The sequence below is a fragment of the Pezoporus occidentalis genome, unplaced genomic scaffold (genome assembly GCF_034315485.1).
Source record: "Pezoporus occidentalis ecotype Australia unplaced genomic scaffold, CSIRO_AGI_Poc_V1 ctg54, whole genome shotgun sequence".
In the NCBI taxonomy this organism is placed as follows: domain Eukaryota; kingdom Metazoa; phylum Chordata; class Aves; order Psittaciformes; family Psittacidae; genus Pezoporus; species Pezoporus occidentalis.
The window spans coordinates 2,938,483-2,960,573 of NW_026915877.1; the positions used below are offsets into that span (position 1 = coordinate 2,938,483).

Consider the following 22,091-nt stretch of genomic DNA (forward strand, 5'->3'; position numbering starts at 1 on the left):
TGCTAGCCACAGGTTTCAGATTATGAATGCTTACAAATTTCAGGGAAAATTTAGCTATAACTTAAAATATACAGTGACTGTTTAGAGGTAACGAATACCAGTGTCCATAGCATAGACTCTCAAAAACTGAGGAAAACCCAGTGAAATTGCTTTTACAACTCTAACTTTCTTTTTGAGTTTAGGAAGTTGGGCCTTATTTAAATTGCAAAGCGACTGGTAGGTTGGTAGGTGCCAAAGCGCTTCTCAGAAGTTCTGTTTGACTTGCACCTATTTGATCCCTTACACAAACTTCCAAGTAAAAGAAGCTTTATAAACCTCTAGAGCGCAGAACCGACAAGAGCTGATAGCGTGCTGTGTGCTCCCTCAGTGTTTTCTTCGTTTTTACATCGTGTGTTCAGCGTCTTTTGAAAGAAGCTGCTAATGCTGCAGTGAGGAGCTCACTGGGAATGCTGTGTGAAAACTGATCCATGCAGCCACAGGTACTTTGTTTTACAAGTACACAAACTGACCTTCTAGGAACAGTAAGAAACCTTATGGGTGAAAAGGACCTAAGGTAGTGTTGGCTGGTGGCAGGGAGGGGAGAAGGGTGCAGCAGTGACACCTGCCTATGTGTGCAGTGCTGCCTGCCTGGCCTGTGCTGTCCTGCAGCAGGGGAAACATGCTCTGGTGCAACTTGGTGGTGCTCGGCTTGGCTATAAAAAGAAAGAAACTTAGTTTGTGGCCAGTTCTTAGATTGATGCTTTCCTTTAGCTTTCATTTTTAATTCAGGGGTGTTACTTTATGCACACAGTAGGAGGTGAACGTAGCTGCTGAGTTCTGAACAAGTAAGAACCCATTCATACATTGCTGGTGCTCCTAATGAGTTGTAACCCTTCAGCAGCAAAACTGGAGTCAATGCAGATTGTTTAATAATGTGTTACTCAAGATCCAATGGAAAAATTGGTTGGGTATAGAATACACATCATTGTGATGTCACCCTTCAAACTTCAGCAGCTGCAGGTGCCTGCAGCAGACATGGTGGGGACTGGTCTGTGCTCCCTCACGTGGCAAACAAGGCAGCAGGAGAATTGAGACAACTTGTCTTTGCATTTTAAAGCTGCCTTTGGTTCTCCCTAGTTAAATGCTGTGCTGCTCCCAGGTTCCTGGCTTTTAAGTAAGTGTCAATATGAAGAAGGTGTTCATAGTGTAAGTAAGTGCTTTTAACATGATTGCTAAAAATAATCCATGTCCTCAGAGCTGCTGTGTGCAGCTGCTTGCACAGGAGCTCATGGCACTGTGCAGGGGTAGAGGGCAGGGTTTGGTAAGGCTGGTGCCAGTGGAGTGTCTGCTGTGATATACCAGCAGGTGGTGGCCATTGTCCCTTGAGGTCCTGTGGCCATGAGCTCCTGAGGGTCACCAGGTCCTGTGGCTGGTGAGGAGCAGCTTGTGCCTTGTGCATAGCATTAAGCCACATCTCCTGAAACTCCGACCCAGACCTGCTGCCATCCGGGCCTACCCAGAAGCTTCAACCGTACACAACTCCACGCGTAACATTACAGGGCAAGATGCTTCTGTACTGCACCCTGCATGAATTTGTACTATAGCGTTTCAGAGCAGAGCCCATGCCCCAGTTGCTGTTGAAGTAGAGCTGTTGCTGGTGATGATATTCCAAACTACACCTTGAGGACTGGAATCCACCACTGTGCTCCTGCCAGTTGAGATTTTAGAAGGTTAGTGTGGTTTTTAAACGCCAATGTTGGGTGCGCTAACACTAAATTGTGACCAGTCACCAGCCTTCTCCTGGTCTGACTGGCGTTTAACAGGACAGCCAGGGTTGCTAGTTTGCTCTTTCTCCAGCTTCTCTTTAATCTTTTTTAATGGATTTCCTTTCATTAGGAACATTTGGTACAAAGTGCAGAAAGCTGCAATATATGTTCCTGGGCAAAATGATTGACGTAGCATCCTTGATGGAACATCATTTACCTCAGATACTCAACCAGCAGTACTTCTTTTTGGGGTTTTTGTTTGTTTTTATTTTTTTAATGCCGTTTCAGTCCATATACTATTCGTTACCTCTCAAGATTTTGGTAAGCAATTATTTTAAATTTACTCTTTGTATTTGTCAGTGTTTTGGGCACAGGTTGTTGTACTACTGTCAAAAGGTACTTGCTGTTTTTCTGCAAGTACTAAAAACAAACCAACCCCCCCTTGCCCCTCAATAAAGTGATTGTTAAATATTGTACAAATAGAAATGTATACTCTTTCTCCCCCACTCCCCCAAAAAGTTAAAATAAAAAATGTGACTACTATGACTTGCATATGCCTTTTCTCATATTGTGACACAGGGAGGACAGAGAGTACTTTTTGTGGCCAAAAGCAACACCCAAAGAGAATGGAAAAATCCTGCAGTTAAAATGTTAGCAGGGAAGTGAAGGCACAATCCACATCATGCCTGGCCTTGGAGATGGGAGAACCCACCCTGCCCTCTCAGGAGGGGCACTTTCCAGCTCAGGAGTTTTAACCAGCAGTGCAGCACACAGGGCAGGACACAGTCTGAGGTGAGCACCAGGGTGGGCTCCCTCCTGCAGGAGGCAGCCATGGGAAGGCTCCAGCGATGCTCCTGTAATTCCACGCTCCCTTCCACCATTCCTGTCCCAAGGCCCTGCCACTGCCCTTCCCTTCTCCCTGGACAGCAGGGCAGCCACCTGCTGCAGAACTGCCCCTGTAGCCTCCTGCCCCTAAAAGGGTGGGGCTCCCTCCCAAGCCTTTATCCTGAATTAAAGCCAGTCCCCATTATCCCTTCTGAGCATGTTCAATTTCACCAATCAATGTACCTGTGGGTACAGGGGACTCAGGCTGTTGAGTGAGTTGCTCTGACAGGGGATGTGATATTCCCATACCACACCTGCAGGTGTCTGTTTCGCGCCACAGGGTGGGGAAAACCCTCAGCAGTGTCCCATCCCTAAACAAACACAGCAGCAGGACCCCGGGTGTGAGCAGAGGCAGGGCCAACCAATGTCAGCAGCTCTGCCCCCTCTGCAGTTGTACGTAAGGCACCTATTGGTTTGTCTCCAGCCCCACAGCCAAGTGTTTCCATAAAAGTAACTCTTTAACACTGGCATCACCTTTTCCCACCTCTGCTCTCTACTTGACAAGCAGCCATATTCCCCCTTCATCCCCATTTCAGAGGTGCACCTTGAATTGCATGAGCCAAACCACGCTGTGAGGAGGTACATGTTGGCTCAACACCCACTTTCCTGCCTGGGTAAGTACTTCTGAACACCATCTTGTGGCAACTTTTTTATTTACAGTTTGTGCTATCCTTGCAGCAAGGCTTTTCATGACATGTTGTGGTACCAAACCAACGGTAGCTCTTACCTGGGAGGAAGTGTACTTCTGACAGGTATCACTCAAGTACATATGCAGTAGCATGTACCTTCCAGACAAAGCCTTCCCTCCCCCTGCTGCCAGACAGATTTCTCTCCCCAGCAATGAGCCACAGAGCCTGCAGGAGCTCTCTGGGGGGATCTGCTGGTGTTTCAGAGCTGCCCCACCACAGGGGGACACAGGCCCTGCAGGCTGTACCCTGCAGAAACAGCTGAGTAACCTGGATAAGGCAGGTTGTACTTCACCCCAGAACACCATTTGTTGTCATTAAAGGATAATTAATAAGTTTTCTGCATCAAGTCAAATTTGAGAAGAAAAAGTACACCAAGTATGAGCTTCAAACAGCATTTGAGAGGTAACTGTGCCTTGGGGTTTAAGCCAGACCCACAGGCATTCGGGGTGGTGTGCCCCAAGGCAGCACCTGACACAGTCAATCCCAGACCAAGGAACTCAAGATTTATATGAAGTGGAAACTCTGCACCAGAGGAAAAGCTGGCACCGAGCTGAGGTAAACAGCCAGAGCATTCCCCTTCATCACTGTTACGGCCATCAGAACATAACATTGGAGCAGTTCTCCCCCATCAATCAGTAAAGCTTCTTCCAAAAAGTTACCTCCTGTGGAAAGATGTGCCCTCTGCTGCAGCTCATACTTAACTCAAAAAGCCTGGATGCAGAAAGTGATGCTGCAAGTTCCAGAAAGTTCAGAGCCAGCTGAGTGATGAGGCTGCCCACTGCTTCACATCCATAGGGCAGTTGGGGTACGCCTGCAGGGCATCCATGATCTGAGTACTGTCCAACAGCAGCTTCATCAGGAGGTACTCGCGCTGAGCACGTATATTTGGTCTTTCTATTGGCCTTACTAATTCCAGCTGTAATAAGTGTTCAAATGCCTAAAAACAAAAAATAACAGAGGGAAGATGACATTGCTCATTTTGGATGACCAGAGACACTCCTGCTGGAAGCCTGTGATGTGCTAGCCAATCAGCTGTTTGACAACAGCTCCGGTCTGCTTCATATCCTTTGCACATATAGCAAAGCATGTCAGCTATGCTGGCTGATGTAGAATTCACTTTCCTTCTTAGAGAAACCATATTTGAAATCCAGTGTACAGGTAACTGGGAATGATGCTGTTATTTAGGGGAACCAATGGGAAGGTCTGTGCCAAGCACGCACACAGCATTACATAATTTCCAGCTGAATGACACTATTGGAAACCAAGTGTGCTCAGTTGGAAGAGGGGAAGGCAGCTTTGGCCACACAACTGCATTAATTCATCAACAGAAAAGGCAGCACCTGATGGTTTATAACTAAAACACAGTTCCCAACTTGCACCTCAGACTGTAGTTGTCTGAGCAAGCCAGCCATATCAGACTGCAGACTGATTCCATACACCAGTCAGACCTACTGGATTAAGAAAAGCCCATTTTTGATGGGGTAAAGTTAACTGAAGTTTTGGAGAGCAGAAGTGAACATGCTCACTGAAGACACCTGTGCACATACACAAAGCTCTCCTTAGGAAGCCATCTCTGATAGTCAGTCTCACTGAACCCTTATCCCAAGTAAGTTAAGATCCCTTAAGAAAGGCTTCACACTGGTACTAAACTCTTCCAAGTGGCTATTTCCCAGCTGGGCACCACCTTGAGTTCCCACCTGAGGTGCTTGGTTTAAGCTCTACCCCCCGAAAGGGCCCTGTCTTGCATCAAGAGCTCCATTTGACTACTCAGCCTCTCTGCCCTAAGAAATAAAAGACATCTCAATACTTTACAATTCAAAAAAATAAGACATTTCAGGCTTACCTTCATGACAACAGGCTTTTCAAAGTTGTACATACAGTGTGCCTTCCTCTGTATGAACTTCTGGAATTCTGTAGCAGCAACAGGAAAAAAAAGTGAGCTACTTAGGGGAAGTAACTGATGTAGGGTTGGTAAGGTTCAGGCATTTCTCTCACCATTGTAAACCATCTGGAAGTTAAAGGGTTCTCCTTCATAAACATCATTCAAATGTTTCATAGCTATAATTAGGCAGATTTCCAGGACAGACAAACCTAGAGGGAAAGACAAGAGCTCTAAATACTTCATCTCAGAAATGCAAGCAGTTCTCATACTATTTTTATATGCTGTAGGCCTCACCTATTTGTGTAATACATGTTCTTAATGTAAAAAAAAAATAAAAATCCAAATTCTGAGAGGCTAGGTAAAAAAACACTTTTTTCCCCAGGTATTCAAAGAAATGGGCTGTTTCTGTCAAAAAGCAAGTAATGTAAATATAAATACAAAGAAAAGCCAATATTGCAACTGTTCAGTGACACAGATGTTCAGGAACACCAAGACGATCTCACTGGTACTGGACAGCATGTCATGAAGTGAGACTCTGAAAAGGTTATTTGTTATCTGAAGCTCAAGAAGTGACACAGCAAATCAGCTCCATTGTCCTGAGGAGACTCTGGGAAGCACAGGACCAAGACAAATCAAACCCTGTAAAACCTGGGAGCCATGAGGAAGCCATGGGCTGAGTTAACCTTTCCTGATCAGGGAAGCAGTTCCCTCTTTATTTAGACTTAGTATCACATCATCAGGAGATCTGTATCCCTCTCACTGTTTGTGCAGGTTCCAGAATGCTTTTCAGAGAAAACCTTAGTTTTCTAGTGTAGTGCTCGGTACATCCCCTCTGACATGGTCTAGAAAGGGAGAACCCCCAGGTGGTGCGAAGGTGGCAGCAGCTCACAGAAACATGCCAGAAGGACCTGTACAGCAGCTCAACTAATGGCAGGTAAGCGCATACAGCTGAGCTCCCAGAGTACAGAATTCAAGTTCAAGCTTCAGTTCTGTATCTACCCAAGCACAGACTGTTGCAAGCCACAAGAGGGTTTACTGCAACAGCTAAAGTACCTCCTGTACCCCCAGCTACCAGCACGGCAAGAATCACAGACTGGTTTGGGTTGGAAGGGACCTTAAAACTCACCTAGTTCCAAGCCTGCTGCCACAGGCAGGGACACCTTCCACTAGCCCAGGTTGCTCCAAGCCCCGGCCAACCTGCCCTTGAACACTGCCAGGGATGAGGCAACCACAGCTTCTCTGGGCAACCTGTGCCAGGGCCTCACCACCCTCACAGGGAAGAGCTTCTTCCCAATATCTAATCTAAATCTTCCCTCTGTCAGTTTAAAGCCATTCCCCCGTGTCCTGTCATTACTGCCGTTGTAAAAAGCCTCTCTCCAGCTTTCATGTCAGCTCCTTTAGGCACTAGGAGCTGCTCTAAGGTCTCCCTGGAGCCTTCTTTCCCGCAGGCTGAACAAGCCCTGGTCTCAGAAGACCCCAGAGCTGAATGCAGCACTCCAGGTAGAGCCTCGTGAGAGCAGAGCAGAATCACCTTCCTGAACCTGCTGGTGATGCAGGAAGGGGTCAGCATCTTCCCTTCCTCCACCATGTCAGCAGGACTGACACACGGTCTAGGCTAGTTCTTTGCCCAGGCTACCAGTGCTTTTTCTGGCTAGCACTGAAGCAGCAAACTAGCCATCTGGCACTGCCAGCTGTAAACCCACATCATAGTGGTGCACTGGCCAAGCTCTTTACTAATCTGTAACTCCATCTCTAGTTTATTCAGCACCGTTACACCCACACACGTATACGAATGCCCAGGAGCATTCTGTGGGAGCAGTATTCCCTGTGCAGCTCATACCAACAGGCACACTGCCCTAGACAGTATCTCTTACATCAGGAGAAGTTCAGGGAGGGACTTGAGTTTCATGCTCCCAAGAAACATTTGGGGGGGGGGGGGGGGGGGGGGGGGGGGAGAGAGGGGAAGCTGAGCTTTACCGTGTACAATATTTGCTCTTGAGTCCGTTCGATACTGCTTGCTTGCTTCATGGAGATCTGATGCAGTGACAAGTGGGTGATGCACAGTAACATTACTTACAGCGAGCATCTAAAAATAAAGCAGCAGACATTTTTCACTTCACTTAATTACTAATTACCGGACATACTTTCTGCTTGGGGGTGAGATGCAAAAGAATACATTTCCCCTGGAGTCACCTACTGGAAACATTAATGAATAAACCCCCATACACAGTAAGCTCATACTGAAAACCTTGTAAATAGCTGGTAGCTACAACTACATTTTGCCAGGAAGGTTTTCCAGGCTTAGAACTTTAAAGCCTTCTCACTGGAGGACATAAACACTCATTACCTTGTTTATATTAATTTCAGTGCATTAGCATACTTTAGTGATTGCTGACTCACAACTGGTTTAAACACACCTTTGTGACAGGAAGCCAAGGAAGTGCTTGAAGGCACCACTCAGTTTACAGAATGGGAGTGACCCCTTCAGAGCATTTGCTAAAGTCTCACCTTCTTGCAATATGAATCCTTAACAACATTCAGTTACCTGCCACAGGAAGTGAGTTTTGAACAAGTGTGAGTTAATAGATAGGTAACTGACCTTTTCTACCACCACCCTCCAAAGCTCTGGATTAGCCCCAAGGCTTTCTGCAGCAGCAGGCACACTGCAGTGACCTTCACTTGCTCTTCAGGACCTTAACTATCTGCCTTGTAAATACTTTGTGGACAAAATGAAAAACAGATGTTTTTAGTGACTATTTCCTACTTTTGCAGGTCTGTGTGATGAAAAGCTTATTTTCACTGAGGTCTTTCACCGTGAACATCCAATGCTATCTACCACCAGTCCTTCTCCATCCTCTTTCTCTCCTTACACACAGGGCTCAAGAAGAGGCTGTTCAGATAGGCAGCCATTGGTTTTTTTCTGGCATTCACTCAAGCCAAAGAGACAGACCTGGGTGCCCTTAACTTCAGAATAATCTGCAATCTTGTAACAAACTCCAGTAAAGAGAAGACTATCAAAAAGAGGACTTGGATCATGCTCTCTGTTTCAAAACTAAAGCAGAAAGTCTATGATCTAGTTTTTGGAGTGACTGTAAGCCCAGCACTGGGTAAAGTTGTCAGCACTGAAGACTCCAAGAAGAGCCCACCACCGAGCAGAAGGTTAAAATCTGAATCCTTGCACCACATAGGATACACAGGTACATTCAGTGGGGTTTTCATACCTGACAAAAACACAGAGGTTTTAAGATGGTTAAAAAAAAAAAAAAAACACTCTTTGGTAATCAATGTTAGTGCATTTATATTAATTGTACTAAAAAACGTAAGTGAGGGAAGGCACGTTTTGAGAGAAATAACCATCTGAGAGAGCCTGACCATGCGTTAAGCTTCAGCTCATTTGTCCTGACAGCACGAAGTTGACCATCAGAATTGCCTCCTACTTACTGAACACAGAATTATTCTCTCTAATAGGGGAGGAGCAGTCTAATTTTTCCCCACACAGTGGAGGTGGCTTTCCTTCTACCCCTAACATAACTGGGAAAGGTTGGAGCTACCAAGTGCAGTTTTGAAAGCTTCCTCAGGCCCTTGATGCCAGATAATGTTATCACTTGGAAGACAAGCATTAACTTCTGTCTCAGTATTTTCTAGGGATTAGTAGCCTCAAGCTTCTAGCATCTCAAGATTTAAAAGATTAAGATCACATTTCCCAGACTAGCGTCATGGTAACGGACAAATTCAGGACAGCATCTAGGCTACCTAAATTGCTTCACATATCAAACCAGCTCTGGAAAACAAAGTGGTGCCTAATCAAACAGTTCACAAAGTGATTTTATCTCATACTCTGCACAAGAAGAAATTGGAAGTGATAAAAGAAAACAAAAGCATTTCCGATGTGTGAAGAACAAGACTTTAGGCATATGAGAACACTCTTACTGAAGAGGTACCCAGGAGCAACCAGTCCATAAAGGCAAGGAACCTGGTATTGCAGCAGGGGTGATGGCTTAGGAAGAAGGAGGAGTGAAAAAAAGGGATGACAACAACAAGTATTTTGGCTTTAAGTGAGAGTTATTCAACTAAAAGCAGTTCCATAAAAGCACTGTGTGCTTTTATGTTGGAAGTGCAGATACCCACACAGAATTATGCTAGAGCAGCTCAAGGAACAGGCAAGGAACACCGACACACCCTAACAGCGCCAGCAGGATGACAAAGCGGAGAGCAGAAGGTGATGCAAAAACACAGTTAAGCCACAGTAATAAAAAAAAGCACCAAAATGTATTGATCTTTGAAGATAAAACATTGATGAAGAGCAGCAGGTTCAGTACAGGGACAGATTTAGGGAAAGGAGGAATATTTAGGTGCAACAACAGACTTCAACATAGCAAAAGCAGGTTTCAGTACAAGCAGTTCTCAGGATTCACCAGCAACCAAAAAGAATCTCAGAAAGGAAAAAATAATTTGAAAGTATTTCACCCACAATTTTGTTTTATACATGGAAAGGCCTGGAAAAAGTTATTTTCAATGCCAGAAGACTGGCTTGAAAGACACAAGTGCTGTTTGCCAGTTACTGAAAAGCAGGACAATACTATACGCACATCAAAATACATACCAAGAGCAAGTGAAGTGAGCGCAGGTCTTTACTGTAGCGAAAAAGGTTCTGCAGCACGTCCTGCACAGTTTTATCCTCTGAGAGATGCTAATTAATAATTTAAAAAAAAAAAAGGTAAAAAAAAAGCACTACTTTAATTGTCTCAGCAAATATTTCCTATTCACCTGAAAAAATACAGTCAGCTGACTTTCAGGAAGAGCTCAGATTACATGCGACAACGCAGTTCTTTGTGTCTAACCTTAACTTTCTGGTCTTCTAATTTTACCTCTGGACTTGAATAAGCAAAGATTCCCTATCACAATTTACTACTCTGTATCAAACTCAAATAGTGAAAGGCAATACTAATCTGAGGCAAAGGCTTTGCACTTATTAACTGGCTTTACTTTAGAAGTTTTACTAAAACCAAGTATAAAGAGCTTTAAATACCTGAACATTAGTATTCCATTTCTGTGCAAAAGACTCATCAGGAAATTCAGCAGGAAGAGCAAGCTGTTCCTTGAATATCTTAATGTATTGTTTAAAATCAAAAGAATTCATCAAATATATCTGTCGGTGAGAGAACCTTGACTTTACTCTCTTCTCCAAGAGCTCCAGAATATCCTTGGTAAAAAAAAAAAATGTACAAATAATAATTAAAAAGAGTAGCTGCATTTAATGCATTCTTTGCTAGAATGAAAACTACAAAACACCAAAGTAAATCCTGTTGAAAAAAAAAGGAGTTATTAAATTCTCAGGCTTGAAATGTTCCAGCAAGACCTTTGCTAATTATTATAATCCATGTGCCCCAAAATGCCCAATGATTGGCCATTCACCCGAATCACGTGTTGCACTACATCACACAGGCTAATTAGTTGCTAGGATACCCAGCAAAATTTCTCCACTGATTATGTAAATATTTCAGTTACTTAAGTCTGCATTGAAGATGTTTTAGCCGCTGTGGCTCTAGATCAGTTGTCTAGTTAGTAGATAGGGAGGTTGGCAGCTGTCAGTTCACATGCCTTTTATCAGACCAAAAGAATCCAGCTTAAAAGTACCCCAAAACACTTAAGAGCTAGTATTTATCTTCCAGGATTGCCACACAGAACTAAGCAGGTCTGCCATCAGGTTGTCAGTGTAAGGGAGAACAGCTTACTTTTCTCAGAACATATGGTAATAGATGGCACCAAAAACAAGCTGTGGGGTTCATTCTGAGAAATCCAGTACTATTACCCTACCTGATATTGGCACAGAAGGATTGCACTCCTAGTTACTAGGAATTTTGGGTGGTCCCTTTTGTTTTTTAAGGGTTTAATGTGCATTGGTTTCAGTGTTTTTATTTCCACTAAAAAAAAAAAAGCTTTAAGAATACTGAAGCTCCTCAGCAATACAGAGCAGTAAGTGTAAATAGACAACCAACAATGCAAAATACAAAGACACCTCTGGATTTAGAAATCACAAGCAACAGAGACAAGAAGCAACAGCTATCACCACAACCATGGTATGGCCTCTGAAGACACCACCCTGACTACATTCCAAAGGAGAGCAATACAGGGATCTAAACAATGCGTGATGAGGATACCAGGCTCAGGACAGTAATCACAGAATCACAGAAGCATTTGGGTTGGAAGGGACCTTAAAGCTCATATAGTTCCAAGCCCTCTGCCACAGGCAAGGGCACCTAATAGACCAAGTTGCTCAAAGCCCTATCACAAAAGAAAAATCGTAATTTACTAAATCAATTATTAACTACCCTATTAACTTTCAGCAATGTGCCCAGCTAAACATCACCGAAGCCCAACCAACCCAAGATTTAGGCTGCAATGGAAGATTCTAATCATTCTTCTTGTCATAACCTAGCTATCTTTATCACTAATCCAGTTTACTGAGAAAAACAGTATATTTTTTTTATAAAACATCAACTTTCATAGTATCAAAAATGTCATTTCACAGTATATGCAAAATCTGTCCACAGCTCCCTGCAATGTTACTGTAAATATCATAGCAAGTTTAAGATGGATCCTAAACCCATTTTGAACATGGTCATTTTATAGCAATAGTGCCCTAGTGAAGTGTTTGCTTAAAAAAAATTCCTTGTCCACAGAACAATCTTTTAAACACGGTAGATTAATATCATTCTCTTCTTACCAACTGCTGACCAAGAAACTGCAATGCCCAGGAGCCTCTCCAAAGAGGGAACAACAGTCCCTGCTAATATGAACAAGCCACATGGATAAAAATACAGCTCTCCTGTGGTAATACCAGACCACAGCCTTGTGTCTCCTTAGACGTGTAAACCTGCTCACCTAGCAGTGCAAAGGAAGGCTTTGCAGTATTTTGGTTATCCAAGTTTGCTCTCAGCACTAATTATTGTATTTTTTTTTTAATCACCCTTACTCGCCAATTCTAAAGTCAGAAAAATGCATAATAACAGTCTCTTAGTAAACTAAGCAAGGCTCCAGGAGAGCAGAAAACATCCCAACTAAGGCAACAGTCTCTTTAAAACAGCTGAAAACAATGAATGATAAAGTGCTGTTTCTTACCTGCCTACATGTAAGTCCAATAACTGTTACTGGAGTCTGGGCTGACTGTGATATATCAAAGAGGTTATAGAGCAGCGTCTGATTCTTGTGATGAACAAACAAGTCAAATTCATCCAGTATAAACAAGACTGGACAACTGCTAGCTCGATCTCCTGAGACAGCAATTTGAAAAGTTAGTCTGGTAACTTCATCGTTGGGCTTCCATCTCTGCAGCTCTCACAAACTCCCAGTTTAACAACTTACATTATTTTCTTTTAGCTTGTCATTAAGCCCTCCTTTCATTTAAGTACTGCTACAGCAGTAGAAACAAAAATACATGGAAAAATTGATAAGGTTTTGTATTATTCTGCCAAGCATTATTTCTGGTTGCAAGGGAAGGCAGACTTCTATGTTCTTTTTTTTTTTTTAAAGCACTATTTTCAATAGCTTCAATCTGGATAAAAGAATCTGTGATCATCACATGCAAGCCTTTACAGCCTCAGTTATGTTAAATATGTGTTTGCTTGGGGTTCTGTATGTTTTACATTATTTTGTAACCATAACACGTTCTTGGGCTAGGTTTCTTCATAACACTTATACACGTAGATGAACACACACATATATGCTAACTTTTCATTTAAATGACAAACATGCATACACACTATTTCAGAACAGGGGCTACTAGTACCTACCTTTCCTTAAAGCTTCAAGAAGGAACGCAAGATTTTCAGCAAAACTGCCCTATACAGAGAAGAAAAATGTTTCACAAGAGATTTTCAATGTCATTCTCAGAACTGTCTAGCAATGCCCAGTTCAGGCATATAACAAAGGCCATCTCCTTCTAAAACCCTGCTCTCAAAAACTTATAATGTTACTTCATGTTGTATAATCACCACCTCTACAGGACAAGAAAACGGGGAGTTAACCCTACACTGATCCACTTCTTTCCAGCCTGAAAACCCCAAACTAATTGCCTCAGACAGGCCAAAATTAGCAATCAGAAGAATGTCTACAATAAGCTAAATTTGTAAGTACCATTATATTTCCTTAAATAGCTAATGCACATGCATTTTCTCTCTACACACACACAAAAACTGAGTGTTCCACTGAGAAACATCAGTATGCAGCTTTTTAATCTGCAACCTTGTTAGACAGGTCAAAGCATCAAACATTCATGACAGACAACAATGGATTGCTATGACCACCCTGCTTCAGTTACACACATTTACACCCTCTGAAGTACACAGGGTGCGAGATGGGAAGTAACTACATCTGAAGACCACAAGCCCAATCAAAGAAGGTAGAAAAGCCAATTAACTGTCCAATTGTAAATTGCATAAGCTAAGATAGGAAGTTGACGAGGGGACAGACATTCCTACAAATCAGTATGTTTCTCTGCCCATGTGCAACCAAAAGTTAAGAGTTTAAAGGAGTACTCCACAGTAATGCAATGGAGAAAATTACAGGAGAATTAAGCATATTTAAGTCCAGTTTTGCATCCAGCATTTTTGGAGGTGGAACTGTGGACTTTGAAAGGTTGTTCTAGTTCTCTGTTGAAAGGACAACCCATTCAAATGACTATGCTGAAATTAAATACTTGCTGTCTCCTTTTACTACTGCTGCTGTATTTGGGAAAATTTTAGCTTATGATTAGAAAGGGTTCTCCATTCTCTGTATCTAAAATCATTTGGGATAAGTAAGAAACCAAAGCACAGCCCAAGAAACAAGTATTTCCAAAAGATAATAAAGCCTAGTAACTACAATCTTGTATTCTGCACTGCTTCCAACCTAGTTCTCTGGTTTTTATTAACTGAAGCAGTAACATCTCTCTGTAGCTTTCCAAACACAAGTGATGAAAATAAACCTAATCTATTGCAATTTCACCTTTCACTCCCCTCCTAATTCTGCTTTAGCCACCTGGATTGGTATTATACACGACTCTCAAATACATAAACTCCGTCAATCTCACAGGCCCTATCAAGGAGCTCAAAAGGACCTTCTGTCACATCAGAATATGGCCTCTCAAAAATACTCATTAAATACAATCTGAAGCACTTCCGCTATTCTCTTTACGACTGACTTCAGTACTGACGTAAATGAGTCAAGGCCCATTCAGTCTCAACAGCTGCAGACTATAAAGCCAGTTTTCTAGGCAAAGATTTTTGAGATATAAGCAAAGAGTATAATAAAGTTGATACTTACAAAAACTTTATCCCCAACTACATTTTCCAGGTTCAACTGTCTGGTGATTTCCTTCAGGGCCACTTTATCATTAGTCTGCAGAAGCCCTGAAAGAATACATTTTTTCATGAAGAACTGGCAGTTCTTCACTCCAAGAGACCACATCTACTGACACTGGAACCTTATCCAGATGTTTCTCTCAATTTCCAGCCTTACAAAGCTATGTCTTTTTATAAATTAAGACTAAACAGTAATTTTCTACATGTAAGAAGAAGTCACTTAAAAGAACTGGGTCACAACTGAACTGATTTTTAGCATTTTGATAAGTCATTAAAAGCACAGAAGTTCTCTTTATATAGAGATACAAAATAAGGCATTTTGGAGCTCACAGACAAATGTGTCCATAACTGAAGAGAGATTAGAATTGCTGAAACCAAAATTTTTGTTTAGTACATACAATAGAAGCAACCGAATGCAACGTGACATCTGAATAATGTTGTATTACTGACCATTCAGACGAACTTCCAAGAGGTTCCCTCTAACTTGTTTCATTTCCTTAAGCTCTTTTAAGACACGATTTAATAACTAGGGAAATAAAAAAGAAACAAAACAAAAAAAAAAAACATTATTTCTTTAGAAGGAGATTTATGTTGTAACAAGCGTACAAATTGATTATTAGCAGATAAGAAACAGTACACGCAGTTTCATTAAGTAATGTTTTTGAGTACTTTCAAGACTAAAATACTAAAATGAAAATTTCACATTCACTGTCATGACTGTAGCAATTACATTTATTCATTCTGCTGAATTAGTAAAGAAAGAAATGTAAAAATTACTACAGTATTTTAGTCACTCATTTTGGGGACTAGTATCTAGGGCTTTTGCCTTAATCCAAAGAATCTTTATGAGTTTGAGATGTGAGAGAATTTGTCTCGAGTTAGTATAGTATTCAGTTTCACTGCTCCATTAGATGCTGCAGAACAAAAATCTTTGTTTAAATCTTTAAAGACACTATGCTTTTGCCTTTCCTCTTTAAGTAAGGAAGCATGAAACAGCACATAATTACATCAACTATTGCTTATAAAACTTAGGGGTCCCAAATATACAGTCTATCAAGAACTTGTTCTTGGCAAAACTTTTCAGAAACTTGTATTAAAATACATATAGAGAGATGAAATGTTAACTTCTTATGCACTTGCTACGCTTTGCTTTTGCTTCCTCAGCTAAGAATTTACAGCTCCCATGTACATGTATGTATACATACATACATATTTAGTTATATACACACATACAATTTGCTTGTCTCTAGCAGTCTTTTTTGAAAACTAAGATTTTCACTTGATATAAAATAAGAAAATAATTCATTTTGCATGTGTGATTTGTTTATTTATATTCAGGCAGGAAGGATCACAAATTTTGATCTTCACCAGTCTTATGTAAAAGGTTTGGGGGGAAAAAAACACTTTAAGTAACAAAAATAGTTTAAATAATAAAAATCATTAAAGTATTATTTTAAGTAATAGTTCTAGTGATCGGGGGGCATGTGGTGTTAGATGGATCATTCTGTTGTGGGTTTTTAAAAATCTTTATCATGTACTGCAATTTGCTTGCCGTATAGAGCTCATCCCTACTTTTCTACTGATACTGTATTTAAAAGCAGATATAGTTAGACTCCTACTACAGATGCCAATATTTACTATACGGAAATGTTAAACAAAAAAAGCATATGCACTTGATTTCTCAAGTTTATGCCCAATAAGAGGATGCCATTCATTCAGGTTAGCCCCTTGGGCAACAATCTCAATAGTACCTTGAATGTCTACACTGTAAATAATAACAATCTAAAAACTATTTTCTGCACTGTAAGAGCATGTGTTGCTTACTTACAAATCTGTAAGTCTAATAAAGAAAAACTAAACCCCAGTTCAAGAGCAGGAAGTACATAGGTGGAGGAATCCTTATTTGCCATCAGTTTATCAACTCTTTCCACACCACCACACCATAGTATTTTGGCAATTATCCTTCTGAAGTGCCATGTGTAACAGAAGGTAACAGTACTGAATCCTTCCAAAATGTAAAATAAAAAAGCTACCAATAAATTGGCAGAATGACTGGGGTCAGCTCTGTCATGGATATGTTTACCACCTATTAATTCACTACTACTCAACTATATTTAAAAGATTGAAGGCCACTTGCTTTCGCACCTGGGGAGATCTCTGAAGTAATTTTTGTAATTTTTCAATCTTCAATACTTTTTGCAGTAACAGCCAACCTATTCATCAAATTATATGCTCATAAAAGACTTTACTGTTTGCACAATATTAAAGTATATAACCCTTAGATGTCAACCCTTCACACACCTCAACTAAAAAGAGTTTCTTTAAAATACAAAACCTACACTTGTAAACTAGAACTGCCATACATTATTCTACCTCCAAGCAATTAAGGTAACAATGTTCTTCAACGTGTTTAAACCAGGATTAAGATACTTCACCATTCTCTAGATACAAACAGCTATAGTTGTACCCATCCCTCAATCTACTCCTTTCACAGTTTTTGGATGCCTTTTCAGTCATTTTTACAGCAGAAGCCCAACAGCAATAGCAGTTTAACTTGTAAAGAGTATGCAAAACATGGCTTTAATTGCAAAGATGAAGGGAACTCCTTCGTGCCAAGAACTACAGAGATTGCAATAGGAGAAATGCTGAAAGGAGGCAGAATCCATGATGTTGTCAGATCACAGAAAGATAAATGCAACTTGTTCCGATAAAATTATTTCCATTTTACATGTTTTGGGTACCTTCCATTTTACATGTTTTGGGTACCTGTGGTGTGTCACAAAACCTGGTGAAGACACAAAAAGAATTCCAAACCCAGGCATACTTCTGCAAGTCACTGCGAGGATGGACCAGTACGTGTTTTTGTCAGCAGCACATGAAGCTGTTCTATTTTACAGAATCAACAGAAACTCAACATTTGAAAAATTTCAGAAGATTGTTCAGAAAACAATTTCTCCATTTGTTATTCAACAGAATTAGCTCACAAGAAGTCCTAGATTAATCTGAAATTGCATGTAAAAAATTAGCAATTCTCTCTTTACAAACAGGTAGAGATGAAAATCTAGCTCCAAAACCTCCCAAGACTTCATTGGGGCCACCTAACTTGTGCTTAATTTGACCTCATGTAAACTTTTAATACATGTTTATACCGCAGTCTTTCCTGATCCTCGGGGTCCAATAATGAGGGCAGAATTACTTTCTCCATGAACTGTAGTCCGTTTCAGCAGATCCAGCAGATGTCTGTGTTGACAACAGCAATAGGTTAAAAACTTCAAAGCAAACAACATTTACTGAAACTATGGAAAATTCAAAGACTCCTTAGAACATGAGAAAACTTGATGCTTTTCAACTTGCTCTCAGGGCATGCAAAACGGAAGACAATAAAGTACAAAAGGCTGAGCGACCACATCTCTTAAAACAGTTTAAAATATTAAAACATGCAGAAGTCGGGAGCATCACTAAAGTTCTGTCATTCTTCCCCATGAAAGGGCAGATTTCAATAACTATTTCTTCCTTAAAAAAAAAAAACTAAAAATGGAAGATTGCTTTCTGTGATACCACTACAGTTCACAAAAAAAAAAACCAAAGACTGGCAGACAGATTGAAGGAAAGCCTTGACACCAGCAAAAATTAATATTCTAGTGGAATATATTCATTTTGACAATCTTCACAAAACTGATTATATGCTAAATTTAGGTATTCAAAGCTTGTGAATGGTAACAGCAATACTGAGCTTCAAATTCATATTCTATTCCCATCTAAAAGAACAAAAAACAACTCTAAGTTATCTTCAGATAGACTTATTGCACAGTACCACATTTAAAGTACTTATAAAAACTACTGACACTCCCAATTGCCAAATGCTTACAAATGCTGGGGCTTTCTGTGGGGGTTTTTTTTGGTGTTTTTTTGTTTGGTTGGTTGTTTTTTTTACTTACAATATTGACATTATGCAATTGCTTCTAAAGGAGTGATAAAGCCATCATGTAACAGTTGTAGAAAACGTGTGTGGGTTTGCTCACTGTTTGGGAGCTACCTATAGCAAAGAGCCCAGATACATCTTGAGAAAGAAAATAAGAGTTGGGAAGTTCATTATGGTTTTTCTCCAGTTGAATTCACCAACGGTGGTGTATTAAGCAGAGGACAGTCTCTAAACTGTTGTTCCGAATTCCAATATGAAGAGGGGAGGCTCACTGTGTAGAATACTAACATCACAGAAATACATTTTCTCACAACATGCCTACGTGAGCTCTGCCTACATATGACACCACACTTAATACACTAACAGCAGAAATGTTATTTTCCTTTTTCTAACAGAAAGGAAGCTAATGCTCCCATCAGGTGATTCAACTTGCATAAAGTTACTCTTGGAAAAACTGATGCAAGTTCTTTAGAAATACATTTTTTCAAAATTTGACCTGCACCTGTAAAAGGTTTAGTATTAAGATAGCATTAATGTCACAATAGGTCCCTTCTTCCTAACTTTAACCTCCACATCTGGATGACCCCAAGAAGTTTTGAACATGGATCCCTACTTCAAGAAACACGATGTTGGCCTCTAATGTTTAAGATTAACTTTTAACACAGCTTACCAATAAACAGGCAGAAATCTAAAGTAAAAATAAAGATTCACAATGAGAATTAAAATTTTTGCTTGCTCAGGTCATTAAATATAGCCTTAGAATATGCACTAGAAGTATTTTCCAGGCTCAAAAATAACATTTCAGGAATTACAGATTTGAAACAAGGACAAGAAATACAAAAATCAGAGCAATAGTTGTATTAACTTACAATCCGAGGCAATTTTTAGAAGCACTGTGCTGTAAGCCATTTAAGCCTATATAATTTAGAAAAACAGAGGCAGCAGAAAATTCTAACTTCATCTCATTATTTTTCTACTGTTGTTAAAGTCAAAATTACTTAGTCTGCTCACTCACCTGTACTGATGTTCAATCCCAAACAGTTTTCCAGCAGCACAATGGTGACAGAATCTTTCACGTAAGATTTTCTGCGCCTACAGATACAACACAAGAAAGAGTGCTTGGGATGTACCAATAATGTAATTACAGCAATAAACCCATAGGAAGAGCATGGAAATTTTAATTGTCATCACTGACACAGGGGTCTTGAAAGCAAGAATAACACTGCAGCAGGCAGCAATATTTTACAGACTCCTATAGCACAGAAAATTCAGCTAAATGATAGCAATGTGTGCCTTTGTCTCTTCTGCTACAGTTCCTTTCCTTCACCACCCAAAGGGATGTTATACTTGCCACCAGAATGATGCCAGTAGTTTGTCTAATTTGTAGTTCTAACTTCCTGTGTAATACAGGCAAACAAACATTTACCAGCTGACTGAAAGAACACATAACCCACTTCATTATTCCCCAAAATCCTCAGTGAATACGTTTTTTTGCATCGCTCACAACACCACCGCAGCCTATCAGAGTAAAATATTGGTATCAAATTTACAGTTACTTTGAAGATTCAGTTCAGCTACCTCCTAACACTTGGCTAATTTGTAATTTACAATGGAACTATTACCATCAGCTTTCAGCAGTTTTGGCTTAAAAATAAATACACGTCGATGCACCTCCGTGAAGTACTCCTCAGCAAGTCTAAATAATGGACAGAAGATGGAAATCTGTTTCACTAATAATTCCACTTTATGAAATGAATTTTTAGTATGAGCTGTACTTGTCTGATTTTTCAGTTACCTCTTCTTCTACTAAAGCTTTACTGATTTAATTTCCAAATTTATTCTGTTTAGTGAATAATACAAGCAGTCAGCATTGCCCGTTCACAAGTGAAAAAGTTTTGCACCTGTAAAGGGATTTTATAAGTAAATGAAGAAAAGATTAAAATATAAGAAATCACTAAAAAAGAAGTAATTCACTACAAAATTCATCACGGTTTTTAAGCAGTCACTTTGAGGAAACAGAAGAATAAAGGTTAAAAAAAAAAACAACAAATGAACTGAAAACTAATTTGGCAGCTGCTGTCCTGCCTCACATAAGCTGTTAAAAACAAGCCACCTAGATCCTGATTCACCCTGCAAACTGGGAGATACAGAATCTGATTAGGTAAAAATAGATTTATGCAAATCTGCTGCTACAAATCACAGCAAAAGCTCAAGACCATCCTTTACTGTTAAATCATTTATGTAGCACTTGAAGCAAACATCAGGTGAGAAGCTGAAATACAGAACGTAAATACAAAAAAAACATTTAGAGCCCTAGAAATTATATTGTGCATCTGTATATGTCTCTTTAACTGCTCTAGTAAAAAGTTACAGAATGACATGGATGGCAGAGGATGGAAAAGTTTCAGAACTTAAAGTCAACCAATAAGATGTCACTAACCTGTGAAATGCATTCTCCATTTGCTCCACCACTCTCCTTTGCCTTACGCTTACTCATTGCAGAAGGCCTGACCTTTAAATAAGAAAAAGAACATAAAGGTTATACTAAAGAATACGTCTTTCTAAATTATGTTAATCAGAAGTTGTATTTCAATGTTAGTAAACCAAATTTAGTATAACCAACAAAACCTAGATAGTTCCTAGTTTCAAAGAACTTAATGTTGCAATAAACATGTTTTCTTAACTGATAAAGATGTGGTAAATTCACCTTACCAGTGAAAAAGACCCAAAACATTTAAAGTTTTTTTAATTCACTTCTGCTTATACTAAATCCATGTTTTCATGCAACTTCTGAAAGCATCTGCTTTAGGATGCTTTTCAGTGCAACACAAACAGTGCCTAAGGTAACTGATAGGCCAGAAGTCAAGGTCTGCCATCAAGTTCCTAATGGCGATGATTATTCTCAGCAGGCATGCCAAGGTTCACTACGGTGGCACACGCAAACTGATCTATCACAGAAGCGGGAGTGGCATTTGCAGCATTTACGCTTTAGGCACATCACTGTGAACCGCCACATCGATTACTCTCCTAGTACATTTGTACATCATCCGACCAACCACCAAACGTAATTCATATGTTTTAAATGTGTTTCAGGTAGTTCAAAACTGTATGCTTCTGTAGCTGGAACAAGCCACAGGCACATGGTAACGTGTTAGGTCACAACATTTAAGTTTTGACATTACCAATCGACTACCCATGCTTAAACTGGTGCAGCTTATAATAAGCAGTATCTCCCTAAAAAAGATAAGCAGAAGCCAGTCGTCCTTCTCCGTGCTAAGAGAAAGCTTCCAAGACTTTCTCCACAACAATTTATGCTTATTTTAGCACAGCCGCTTCTCTCAGTTGTGCTCCTTCTGTTGTAAAGCCAGCACCGTTCCGCCCCCAGCGCGGAAGCTATGCCTCAGAAGGACAAGACCAGCTGCTAAAAAACCCACACAAATGAAGTCCTCACTGCGGAATCAGACACGAAGGAGTGCAGGGCACGAAATCACAAAGCAGAGACTGAACTGAAACAGTCAGATGAATCGGACTGCAACAGAAACAAGGCTACCGGTCGAGGAGCATGCTCCTTTCCGTCTTTTACCCAGATACCGAGCCGCCGCATCCCACCGAAACCTCCCCTGCCCG

General features: G+C 40.5%; 1 protein-coding gene across 5 annotated transcripts; it reads right to left on the reverse strand.

The window, feature by feature from the left end:
• Window positions 1–1,996: 1,996 nt before the first annotated feature.
• Window positions 1,997–20,976, reverse strand: ORC4 (origin recognition complex subunit 4). 5 transcript variants are annotated; one of them, XR_009968313.1, is made up of 14 exons: window positions 20,905–20,976; window positions 19,480–19,556; window positions 17,692–17,782; window positions 14,993–15,068; window positions 14,505–14,590; window positions 12,995–13,043; window positions 12,324–12,475; window positions 10,231–10,404; window positions 9,805–9,891; window positions 7,179–7,287; window positions 5,315–5,410; window positions 5,163–5,230; window positions 3,788–4,256; window positions 1,997–3,731 (listed from the first exon to the last, which is right to left on the reverse strand). XR_009968313.1 is itself a non-coding variant. In XM_062637739.1 (13 exons), the coding sequence occupies exons 1-13, from the start codon at window positions 20,959–20,961 to the stop codon at window positions 4,068–4,070; spliced, it is 1,311 nt and encodes a 436-aa protein (XP_062493723.1). In that variant the 5' UTR covers window positions 20,962–20,976; the 3' UTR covers window positions 1,997–4,067. The 5 variants fall into 5 exon arrangements, 4 of the variants coding, with proteins under 4 accessions (XP_062493723.1, XP_062493724.1, XP_062493725.1 ...); XM_062637739.1 differs by having other exon boundaries at window positions 1,997–4,256; XM_062637740.1 differs by lacking the exons at window positions 14,505–14,590; window positions 14,993–15,068 and having other exon boundaries at window positions 1,997–4,256.
• Between the last annotated feature and the right edge of the window lie 1,115 nt (window positions 20,977–22,091).

Coding starts and splice junctions, on each gene's coding strand:
- ORC4 (XM_062637739.1), bottom strand. CDS start 20,961: ATGAGTAAGCGTAAGGCAAAGGAGAGTGGTGGAGCAAATGGAGAATGC. Junction 13,044..14,504: donor TAGTTGGGGATAAAGTTTTT/GTAAGTATCAAC, acceptor TTCTCTGTATAG/GGCAGTTTTGCTGAAAATCT. Junction 7,288..9,804: donor GCTCACTTCACTTGCTCTTG/GTATGTATTTTG, acceptor CTTTATTTTTAG/ATGCTCGCTGTAAGTAATGT.